We start from the raw sequence: 12,339 nt of genomic DNA on the forward strand, positions 1-12,339 counted from the left end.
CACTCCCTTCAGCATCTTTGTCACCCTGCGCTGGACTCTCTCCAGCAGTTCCCTGTCCTGCTGGAACTGAGGGGCCACAACTGGACACAATATTCCAGATGTGGTCTCCCCAGGGCAGAGTAGAGGGGCAGGAGAACCTTTCTGACCTACTGACCACCCCCTTCTAACCCACCCCAGGTACCATTGGCTTCCTGGCCACAAGGGCCCAGTGCTGGCTCATGCTCATCCTGCTGTCCCCAGGACCCCCAGGTCCCTTTCCCCTACGCTGCTCTCTAATAGGTCATTCCCCAACTTATGCTGGAACCTGGGGTAACTGAGTACTGAATCGGATATACTAGAAAATATTTTTGTACGCAGTGCCTTAGCTGTGGTTTTGGTTTATTACCTGGTCTAAGATATTATGATGTGTTTTTCATGCCTAAATACTAAACTGGACCAGGTAGTGGGGTTTTATTTCTGTGTAATTTTGTGTGTACTTTATTTTCCCCTACTATCTTGCATTTGTTATGATTGATTTTTCATCGAGGGGAAGGGTTGGCACAGAGGTATCAAACAACATAAACTTGTCAGTTATAGAAAACTGGTTTTGGTTTCTGTTAGAGTTAAAAACATGCTCACTGTAATTTCTTCTATTTTAACATAGGTCTACGTACATTTCTGTAATTACAGAATTACTATGTACAATTCTGTAATTTAATGACTTTTCTTTTATTCCTTAGGACTATTATGGGCCCTCATGGAATCAATCGGGCTGTTCACCGCATTTCTTTTTCTGATTGTCAAAACGGATTAGGTAATTATATTGCACATCCTGTTGATTCAGAGTAAACCAAATCTAGAAGCACCTGGTGAGCTTTTCCAGTTCACACTGTCATCCATAGAAGTTTAATTTATCTGGCTTTCATGAATTTGACTGTAAGTCTATTTAGCGTAGTAGGTGGAATAACCAATTTCTTGCTTGTTTCTTCTGCAGGAGTTAAAATTATTGGAGGTTATCGGGCACAAACAGCAGAAGATTATGGGATTTTCATAAAGAGAATTCTACCCGGAGGGGTTGCTGCTGTAGATAGTAAGTAATTTTCAGATTTTTCTTACAAGCACACTGCATATAAAAAGCTGTCAAAAGAAGTCATAGTTATTTTACTTTGTGGATAATGATATTTAAAATAGCATCATTTAGTCAGGATTCATGATTTTGTGGTTTACGATAAGATAGAGAAATGAAGCTTGGACCCCACATGGCAAAAAGTTTTCAATACTCTCAGTTCTTGAAAATGTGAGAAAAAAAGAGACAAGCAGTAATGTATCTATATGTGGTAACCTAGATGTATGCTAAGAGTGAAATTCAGCTGAAAGCTAATTCCACAGCTGTGAAATGTAAATTCCAGTCCCACAAATATATATGCTATGTGTAAATAATACAAATAGCTAAATAACACTTTCAGTGGCTATTCTGTGCTTAATAAGACTGATTGATAATTATTAGTCTTATGACAATAATGTAGCTTAATTAGGATCAGAACCTAGTCTGCTAAAAGTCATAAGGATGTTTATTGCATTAGGTCACATGAAATTGAAAGAAAAAGCCCTATTTTATTACAGTGATATAACAGTTGTTGATTCATGCATTACTCTTGATTTCATTACCAGGCCGTTTGCTTGCTGGTGACCTAATTTTGGATGTCAATGGAGAAAATCTAATTGGAGTAACTAATGAAAGGTATGTTTGTACTGATTACTAAGTGTTTGTTAGAGCTAGAATATTATATGGGTGCTTTTGGACATTACTGACTGCTGATTAAAAGAGCACAACTTTGCTGAGGTCCTTGGAGTTCAATTGGCAATTATTTTATCCTGTTAAACTAATTCAACAAAACTATTGTGGAAAAGTGGCAGGACTTCATATGCTTTTGTAATGACAGAATAAGCTAGTTTCTTAATGATGTAGATTATAGAATGTATGTGAAAAGAGCATGAAAACATACTAAGCTGTTAAAATATCTTTATACCTATCCGTTGGTTCAATATTAGCATTTGTAACTGATACAGCTAATGAGTGCCATTGTAATCAGAGAACGAAGGAGGAATTGTTTAGAAAAATCTGTAGAATACGTTGGATAGTTTCTGTAGCTGGATCACCAGAGATTGATGCAGCTTAGTGTTAGAGATGGAAATTCAGAATTCAAAGGAAAATTATAGTATACATTGCTGGGGGAAATCATGAGCAATGAAGCATTTGTTCATTTTTTCTGCTCTTCCAGCATCACTCACTGTGTACTTCTTGACAGGACCCTGATATATTTATTTGGCTGTTTTTCCCCTTTCTAGGGCTGTTGACATCTTGCGAACAGCATCAGCATCCAATCACATGTCTCTGCTTGTTGCCAGAGATGAAGAAGCAAAGTAAGAGGAAAAAACATAGTTTCAACCACAGAACTAGTAAAAAAACCAACACTATAGCTAAGGTTGGGCAGGCAGGCTTGCGTGTATTTTTTTTTTTCAGATGAGTTTAATCACAAAATTGCACCACATGTCACATTTTTCTGTGTAGTATTTGACACCGTTCTGAGGCTCTTTGCATCAATTGAAGTAGCAAGCTCAGACCAATTTTGGTTTAATGAAGACGATTGAAATGCTATGTTACCAGCTAATACCATTAAAAACTATTTGCTGTGATTATGTTTTTAATACTTCGCACATTCTAAAATAATAATAAATGAGAAATAGCTTAGACCTACAGTACCACAGAACTGTATGCTTTAAGATGGTCTTGCCTCCTGAAAAACAGACGGATTTAGCTCTGGTTTCCCCTCAGAAGTTTGCTTTTCAATTTTTAATGAGCTTTGAATTAGTTTGGATAAGTAGGTTAAACTGTTCACTGCAGCAGGTAGTCCAAAATATGTCCATTCTAAGGACATTTATGTTAAACCTTGCTTTAACCTTGCTGTCTGAAGTTATGCATATAAGCCAATATTGGCAGAGAATCATCAGAAATGCGAGGATCCAGGTCTGTATCCCCTCCTGACTTAAATCTCTGGAGTAGACAGCTGTTATGTAACTGTATTTGAGAATCATTGCAAGAGTATCTGCTGTTATTTGCCTTTCCTGGGATGTTCCCCTCACAGAACAATCGATTCATAAAGGAATCTTCTCTAAACTCCTTTAGCCTTTTGTCCGATTTAAGCTTCCTTTCTCTGCTCCTTTATATTTTTTGTATTTGACAGACATTTAAATCATGCTGTAGCCTCTGATCTCTCCTTTTTTCAGACTGCCTAGATATTTGTGAGGTCCACTCTTAATCTGCTTTTATCTAAAGCATACTGACCTAGTTCCTCTAAACTCCTTGAATAATTAGAATCCATCAGTCCTTTTACTGTTCTGGTCGTATGCCCAGTGGTCTGGGCAGAATTTGCCACTATATACAGTCCCTCGCTCAGACACCTGTGAATAAATTTCTTCTGACTGTACATTCCTGAGCTCAAAGATTATTTGATTTATACCCAACTGTGTTGATGTTTGTTGCCTGGGCTGGGCATCAGTTCAATACATTTTGTCACTTAAATAATGCACCCAGCAGATTTCAACAACCCTCTGCAGCCAGTGGAATTACTTGGGAATTATGTTCCCTCCAATCAGTTATGTTCTCTCTCTCTAATTCTATAATATTAATTTGCTGATGTTTCTGGTTTACATCATTCTAGATTATTTTAATTTTTTTTAATCTGTTATCACTGTAGCTCAGATTATGAACGTTTTTGATTGGTTTCTGCAAAGAACTTCTGCTTTCATTTTTAGTATTATTTTTCTCAACAGTGCACCTGACCAAGAATTGCCCTTTATTTAATCCGTTTTTAAAAAAGATATTATAATGAAAAGATAAAGCCCAAGCACACACAATACTTAATACATAATGATATTTACCTTGGATGAAAGACTGCACATTTCTGAGAAAGCTAAGTGGAAGTTAAAAATTTGCATCGCTTTTGCTGATTCTTGAATAATTATTAAATATTCTTCTGTTCTCTTTTTTGAGGTGCCCCAGCTTTGTTTGCTGGTCTCTATTGAGTTCTTGTTCAGTGTAGTTGAACTAAAAGTGTTGCTTAAAAATACAGGTACACTTATAGGTATATTATCTGACTCCTTTTTATATAAATTACTTGTTCTAGACCTAAGTCATACCACTGGCTTATTATCTTGACTTGAATTACAAGTTTTTAAAGTTTTATAATCCAGGTTAGAGAGAGGTAATAATGAAGCTTTTCTACCAATAGTCCGTTTCATTCATAGTCTACTGCTGTTCCATACTTTTGCTTCTGTATTGCGTTATCTTTTTCCTGCCTCTTCCAAACATTTGACAGGGCTTTTTGCTTTCACTGGAGGTTGAGCTTCCTTCTCTGAGGAAGGGTAACTCTTCAGTGCAAACAGGAGCAGCTTTCACAGAATCCCAGAATGTCAGGGTTTGGAAGGGACCTCGAAAACTCATCCAGTCCAATCCCCTCGTCGGAGCAGGAACACCTAGATGAGGTTACACAGGAAGGTGTCCAGGCGGGTTTTGAATGTCTGCAGAGAAGGAGACTCCACAACCTCCCTGGGCAGCCTGGTCCAGTGTCTGATACACTCACTGAGAAGTTTCTTCTCAAATTTAAGTGGAACCTCTTGTGTTCCAGTTTGAACCCATTACACTTTGTCCTACCATTGGTTGTCACCGAGAACAGCCTGGCTCCATCCTCCTGACACTCACCCTTTATATGTCTGTAAACATTAATGAGGTCACCCCTCAGTCTCCTCTTCTCCAAACTAAAGAGCCCCAGCTCCCTCAGCCTTTCCTCACACGGGAGATGCTCCACTCCCTTCAGCATCTTTGTTGCCCTGCGCTGGACTCTCTCCAGCAGTTCCCTGTCCTTCTGGAACTGAGGGGCCACAACTGGACACAATATTCCAGATGTGTTCTCCCCAGGGCAGAGTAGAGGGTCAGGAGAACCTCTCTGACCTACTAACCACCCCCCTTCTAACCCACCCCAGGTACCATTGGCCTTCCTGGCCACAAGGGCCCAGTGCTGGCTCATGGCCATCCTGCTGGCCACCAGGTCCCTTTCCCCTATGCTGCTCTCTAAGGCTGCATTTAAACTACTGCTAAATCCTAACAAAGAGGATCTTTTTGTTGCCACAGGAAACAATTTCATGACCTGATGGATAAGTATGGCTCTCACAGCGACACCAGCTCTGCAAGAAGTTCTCCAACACAACTATTATCTGGTGAGAAATGGTGTCCTGGCCTCACATAACCATGCAGGACAGTAGTCACACCTTGGCAGAGTAGGAGCTTGCACTTAAAACTCTTCTCGTTTGGGGTGAGGGTATATTGGACAAAGCGACTGAAAGTCAGGATGACACATTTCCTTAGGCTTTAACATTTAGTTTGTAGTTAAGCATGTAATTTGATGGGTGTGTGTGTAATTTTCCCCAACTCTTTAAATAAATATCCAGCCACCTGCTTTCAGCAATTTTAATTAATGAATAATGTGAAATGTATCTGGTATTTGTAGATTAAATGTACCATAAGATTTCAAAGCACTAATAAAAATTTGAGCTAGAATACCATAAATTCTGATCTTCCTAGAACTGTTGCCTAATTAGAATCCCTTTATTTAGCATAAGCAATTATTCAGTTTGGATTATTTTTGCAAACAGTTTGGAAAAAAAGTCATCACTTGCTGTGGTTTATCAAATTATTCCTGGAACCCCGGGTGGCTCACGCTTCTTAGCTGTGTAGACTTAAGCTTTCTTTTAGTTATTTGATTGCTTCTAGTTTCTCTGTTTTCTGACATGAAAATAGTCCTCTTGAACTTACATGGGCTGGGATTTTGTGCTTTTTCCCAAATGTGTGTTTTATTTCTTTTTTTCATTATTTCTTTAAGCCAAATCTATAGACAGCCCTTCTTCTGGGTCATCCTCAAGGTCACAGAGTCCTCAGTTGCATCCGAAGGATAATATCACCATCGGCAAAAATAATTCCGTCCCAGCACCATCTCCAAATCTTGCAAAGTAATTTCCAAAACTGACTGTAACTGTCTTGTGTGAGCTGTAGAAAATGCTGGCCAGGAAAATTTTGGGTTGAGCACTCAGTGTTCAATTTGTTTGGTTTTTTTTAATGCTGTACCATGTAATACCATTGATATTGCAAACTTTCTGTTTTAGTATGTTTTGTTTTCTCATTTATTTATTGCTTACTTGGTAGATTTTGACCTTAGCATCTCCTAATGAATTAATTCTTCTGATTTACGTGTACCTAGGTACTTCCATAGGCCTTGGATATGTATGTGGTAGAGAGGAGCTTTTATTATTATAAAATAATATATCCATTATTTTTGTCATTGGTGGAAGTAACACCTGAAGTTCCTGATTTTGTAGTAAGTAGGCAGTGTTACTCTGATACACATTTGTGAAATCAATAAGATACCGTATCACTTGAGTCTTTGTTGAGTATCTAGTTCAGTGAAGTAATTCTAGTTTTCTTTCTTCTCGTAGGGATAGTGCATTTCAGATTATCTCTGTTTGCAAAGGAACAAGCCTGGGTTTGAATATTGTAGGAGGAATTAACAGAAATGAAGGGCCTTTGGTATATATTCAAGAAATTATCCCCGGCGGTGATTGTCATAAGGTAAAGACCTTTTTTCCTTCCCTTCCCCTTCAGTCACCTGTAGTTTTGGCTTCATTTGGTACCTACTTCTGTATAATATTTTATATATACAGTTATATTTTAAAAACAAAATTTGTGTTTCTCCTTCCTCTTCTTTGAGAAGAATTGCACCATAGCATGGTTACATGGTAATGAAAATGATTCATTAATTCATTTGAGCTAAATGAGGGTCTTGCTGTCCAATTTACCTATGAGAAAGTAAGAAATCAACTTCTTTAAGAGGTTGCATGATGCAAGTTAAATCCACAAGGATGAGACAGAGCTACCGATTGCATCTCTTCTTTTTCTTGGACGTTCAAAAAATAATTTTTCCCTTAGACTTAATTTAGATGGATCCTTGCAGTTGGAAAGCATTGTGCAGGCAAATTAGAAAGAAAAATTCTGATAGTGCAGAGTAATAAATGTATGAATCAGTACTGATTACTGTTTTCATCTATGACAAATGCAATATGTAAATCAGGCAGATTTGTCAGGTTAAAAAAATAAATAATAACAGAACTGTCTGGATCAAGTACACAAAGCTGTTTAGCCAAGTGTCTCCTTTTGCATCCCGAGTTGTGGTTATTTTGATGTGTAGATAACTAATTTTTGCCTCTTGCCAAGGAAGAGGGTACAAGTTAATTGCATAGGCAGTGAGTTTTGCCTGTAAACAGTCTTTACCTTTTTGTGACTGAATTTTGGTAGATTCAGGTTAATATTAAAATGCCAAGATGGAAGGAAAAAATGCCATGTTTTCCAGGATTTCTTTTAGTAGATAAATGGTAATCATTATTCTTTTTATTTTTTTTTTTCCTATTTTGTTGTGGCTTCTAAAAATATTTTCTCATTGCAAGTTTGCTGATAACATGAAGCTGGGAGGAGTGGCTGACATGCCAGAAGGCTGTGCTGCCATCCAGAGACCTGGACAGGCGGGAGAGTTGGGCAGGGAAAAATTTAATGAAATATAACAAGGGCAAGTGTAGAGTCTTGTATCTGGGTAGGAACAAGCGCAGGTTCCAGTCTAAGTTGGGGAATGACCTATTAGAGAGCAGTGTAGGGGAAAGGGACCTGATGGTCCTGGGGACAGCAGGATGACCATGAGCCAGCACTGGGCCCTTGTGGCCAGGAAGCCAATGGTACCTGGGGTGGGTTAGAAGGGGGTGGTCAGTAGGTCAGAGAGGTTCTCCTGCCCCTCTACTCTGCCCTGGGGAGACCACACCTGGAATATTGTGTCCAGTTCTGGGCCCCTCAGTTCCAGCAGGACAGGGAACTGCTGGAGAGAGTCCAGCGCAGGGCAACCAAGATGCTGAAGGGAGTGGAGCATCTCCCGTGTGAGGAAAGGCTGAGGGAGCTGGGGCTCTGGAGCTGGAGAAGAGGAGACTGAGGGGTGACCTCATTAATGTTTACAAATATCTAAAGAGTGAGTGTCAGGAGGATGGAGCCAGGCTCTTCTCGGTGACAACCAATGATAGGACAAGGGGTAATGGGTTCAAACTGGAACACAAGAGGTTCCACTTAAATTTGAGAAGAAACTTCTTCATGGTGAGGGTGACAGACACTGGCCCAGGCTGCCCAGGGGGGTTGTGGAGTCTCCTTCTCTGCAGACATTCCAACCCGCCTGGACACCTTCCTGTGTAACCTCATCTGGGTGTTCCTGCTCCATGGGGGGATTGCACTGGATGAGCTTTCCAGGTCCCTTCCAATCCCCAACATTCTGGGATTCTGTGTAAAGATATAACTTGAAGTCTATTGTACATAATGGATGGACTGAAAGTAAGACATTAATTTGCAACTTTAGAGATACTAGAAGTGAAATCCTAATTTTGTTTGTCTTGAGAAACCTGAGTAACAAGCATATTAGGTCTGTGCCACATGAGGGCAGCATCAAAGTGGGTATCTTTTAATAGGCTGGATGCAAGCGAAATATAGATCTACAAATTTTTCTTTGATCAAAACCAAAACACTAGAGTGACAAACAAATGTAGTAAAGTGCTGTCAGAGGTTTGATATAACACAGCTAAAATTATAGTATATGGGCATTAGATATGTAAAATAATACTGGTCTTAAAAAGGTTTTTACTTATTTCCTATGTAGGTTCTTCTGAACACAGTTTGTTTCATATGGTCAGGTTCGTTCTGTGATTAATTTCTTACACATGTTATAACATACATGTGTAACAGACTTGTTATGTGTACATATAACAGACATGTTATGTGTAATTTAATGTATATTACATCAGAAAAATGCAATAACTATGTCACCATAGGTGAATTGCATGAATTTTCAGATACATTGTTGAGGTCTCTCTTAAAATGTGAGTAAAGAAAACTTTATCTTAGTGAGAAATCTACCCTGGCATGTTTAAAGTCTTGTCTTAGAGCCTCTGAGACAGAAATGTGATATGTTCATGTCTTGGTAGAAAGGTTGCAATGAATAATTCAACAGAAGCACAAAGTTGACAATATTATTTCTATCGTGGTTCAGACTAGTGAATTCCAAGTAGACTAATTTTTCTCATTAATATGGCTAGTAAATTTGAGAAGGAACTCCTTCCCAGTGAGGGTGCCAGAGCCTGGCCCAGGCTGCCCAGGGGGGTTGTGGAGTCTCCTTCTGTGCAGACATTCCAACCCGCCTGGACACCTTCCTGTGTAACCTCATCTGGGTGTTCCTGCTCCATGGGGGGATTGCACTGGATGAGCTTTCCAGGTCCCTTCCAATCCCTGACATTCTGGGATTCTGTGATTGTGAAAATGTAGCACCATTCTTGCTATTTCTTGTCTTAACAGATCCAGAGGAATGTGTTGAAGTGCTGTGATTATACAGTTCTTTCTACAGTGTTAGCAATTAATATAAAATTTGTGGGTTTGTTTTTTTATTTGTTATGCTAGGATGGACGATTGAGACCTGGAGATCAACTTGTATCCATAAACAAAGAGTCAATGATTGGTGTTTCCTATGAAGAGGCAAAAACTATAATCAACAGAACAAAGATGAGGTATCTGTTACTGTCAAACAGCCAACCCTCCAAAATGGTTTATTGTATGATATTTATGATCAGAATAATGTGAAAAGTCTTATCATGTGCCCTTAGAGGAGACTCGAGGGATATTAATCTTTAAAAAATATTCAGTTGCATTATTTCATAGAAAAGGACTCAAATGCACACTTTAGACAGGTAAAATTATTATACTTTCATTCCTTTTAAAATAAAAATGAAACAAAAACAAAACCAACTATTTTTGCCTTTTTAAATGATGGGGAATAGAATGTTCTTTTAGAAAAATAAATAAATGGAATCACACACAGTGGTTGGGAAAATGTAATTTTTGCAAGAGTGACATGTAGTCTTGTGAACTTTTTAGTATACAGCATGTTGAAACTTTTTAAATTTTTATTTTAGGTTTGACAGTTTTTGGGAAATAGCTTTTATTAGACAAAAGAATATTCCCAGTTATTCAGAGGATCTGCAACGTCCTTCCAGCCTCTTAACGCCTTCTGTAGCAAATGGAGAGCAGCAGGCTGCAGTACTTAGTTCTCTTGCATCTCCTAATGGGAAGCTTGTTTCAACGTTTGCTCCGAATGCTGTGAGTATACTTATTACTCCTCTTAGTATAAAGGGAGCCAATGGTTGTTTTTCCTAATTTTATTGGAATTTCAGTATAGGGTTATTTTAATCCCATTTCCATTCTAGTAAGAAAATGACTGGCTCTTTTTCCTACACAATGTAATTTTTTTGGAATATCAAGACTTTTCCAGAAAACATGTTGTATTACAGTAGAGTAAACCACGCTGATGAGAGGAATAGTATTGGTTGACTTGTGGTAAGAAAGCAAAATAAAATAAGCATTAACCGTGGTCTTAGGTACAAAGTTCTCCTTACTGTTTCTCTAGGGAGTGAAGTTTCAGAATTAGATATATGTAGTGTACATTTCATCTGATTACTACATGTGTGAGTACAGAACAGTCTCACAAGTTGCACTTGATGCATGGTGGTGAGACTTTTGCTTAAGAATCAGGCCTAGAAGAATGTGGGGGTTTCCACCTTACTTTTGGCTAAGCAACAATTGCTGGTTTAATTCACACAGCTCACTATTTATGTAAAGAAGTAATGTTTATCATAAGAAATAAGTATTTAAACTACACTATTTTTTCAATTTTTCAAAAAACTTTTGCAATTCATCATATTTTTAAAACTAAATAAAGTGTTGTCTTTGAACGAGGAAGAATAAAGTGTTCCATGTCAAACATGACCCCAAACAGGTGATTCTTAATTGTCCTTATATTTGTACTTAAAATTCTTGCCCATTTTTCTTTCCCATTAGAGATCTAAATATTGAAACAGGTTGCCTAGAGAGACTGTGCTATCTTAGTCTGTGAAGATATTCAAAAGCTAACTAAGGTTTTGATAAGGCCCTGATGGAAGTGTTTTGGATGGCGCTCCTTCCCATCACCACCACCTTTCATTGCCTCTTGGGGTTGTTTCGATCTGTCCAGCCCTATTTCTCCCTCTGGTCTTCCTTCCTCTCCCTTTCTTTTTACATTAATGTGCATTTCCAGGTTGGCTTTTGATCTGCTTTAGAAATGATGTCTCATGACTTTATTTTCTTTCCTAGATGGAAACTGGAGTCAAGACAGGACAGCAATCTCCAATTACTTCTCTAGACAGCAGTCCTGCTGATGTGTCTGCCACGGGTAAATGCTGATTTAATTCCCTGCCACCCTTTTTTTTTCTTCAATAACTGTCATACAGAAAATAGTACATACTGAGACTCAATGGTCTTTTAAAAAAGCAGTATTGCACTATTTTTGTAGTACCAAGTAAAGGACTGAGATCAATGAGTTGTTTAGTAGATTCTGTCAAATATAACTTACATTGTCTTTAACAAACAGCTGAAACCAAACAGAAATGAGTGATCACAACATTTGCTATACAGCAGTAATGATAATAGACTCAGTAGAAACCAGAGAATGAAAACTCACATATAGATCAAGATTAGGTTGCCATAGAAACTGGGCTTTCTTGATTTAATGCAATTCTGTGGATGTATACTGCTTGCTTGGTTAACTCTTGGTTAATAGAATGCAATACACAGGAGCATCACTGTTGCTTAAAGAGACCAAGAAGGCCACAGTCCCTTAACATATCTGAATAATGTAGCTAGTAGAGTAGAAAGCAGAAATACTTGCAGCTCCAGTTTGTGCTGTTTCTTGTCATTTTTCATTTCAGTCTTAGCACATCTTTAGTCAAAGCTGCCACTTCTCTCATGCTGCCCTTTTTCAAGGATAACCTTTCAAGGATAACCTTGAAAAATTAACGTAGCTCTTAGAATATATTTTTTTTTAAATGCTATAAGAAGAATCAGCATGATTTTGAGAAATTCTTGCACAAACTCATACACAGGCTTTTTCATTCTGAGATGAAAGGAAGTGTTGCCAATTCAGCTGAGCTTCTAGCCCACTGTCTTCAGAATTTAATATAGCTTGTGAGAGGTGTTAGTGTCAGAGATTTTCAAGATGTTTTGGTTTATACTTTTGGCATAAAAAGAGAATGTAAATTACTTTGAGCTTGGAAACAGATATGCTGTGAAACTAAAAAAAAAAAAAATCCATGCAATTCCTTCTGTTCCTTTAGAGAGAATCTTGAACTGCAAGATCCTTT

General features: G+C 38.2%; 1 protein-coding gene across 5 annotated transcripts in view; it reads left to right on the forward strand.

Moving 5' to 3' along the window:
* The window catches only part of STXBP4 (syntaxin binding protein 4), a 66,301-nt gene that overhangs the window by 9,143 nt on the left and 44,819 nt on the right, over positions 1 to 12,339 (forward strand). For all 5 annotated transcript variants that reach the window (XM_082067171.1, XM_082067168.1, XM_082067170.1 and 2 more), the window contains 10 exons: positions 720 to 793; positions 974 to 1,069; positions 1,651 to 1,720; positions 2,329 to 2,403; positions 5,171 to 5,256; positions 5,919 to 6,045; positions 6,529 to 6,661; positions 9,569 to 9,675; positions 10,081 to 10,264; positions 11,294 to 11,372. In XM_082067171.1, coding sequence (XP_081923297.1) covers positions 720 to 793; positions 974 to 1,069; positions 1,651 to 1,720; positions 2,329 to 2,403; positions 5,171 to 5,256; positions 5,919 to 6,045; positions 6,529 to 6,661; positions 9,569 to 9,675; positions 10,081 to 10,264; positions 11,294 to 11,372 — 1,031 coding nt within the window. The remainder of the gene's footprint in view (positions 1 to 719; positions 794 to 973; positions 1,070 to 1,650; positions 1,721 to 2,328; positions 2,404 to 5,170; positions 5,257 to 5,918; positions 6,046 to 6,528; positions 6,662 to 9,568; positions 9,676 to 10,080; positions 10,265 to 11,293; positions 11,373 to 12,339) is intronic.

The sequence above is a fragment of the Streptopelia decaocto genome (genome assembly GCF_964273445.1).
Source record: "Streptopelia decaocto genome assembly, chromosome: 16".
In the NCBI taxonomy this organism is placed as follows: domain Eukaryota; kingdom Metazoa; phylum Chordata; class Aves; order Columbiformes; family Columbidae; genus Streptopelia; species Streptopelia decaocto.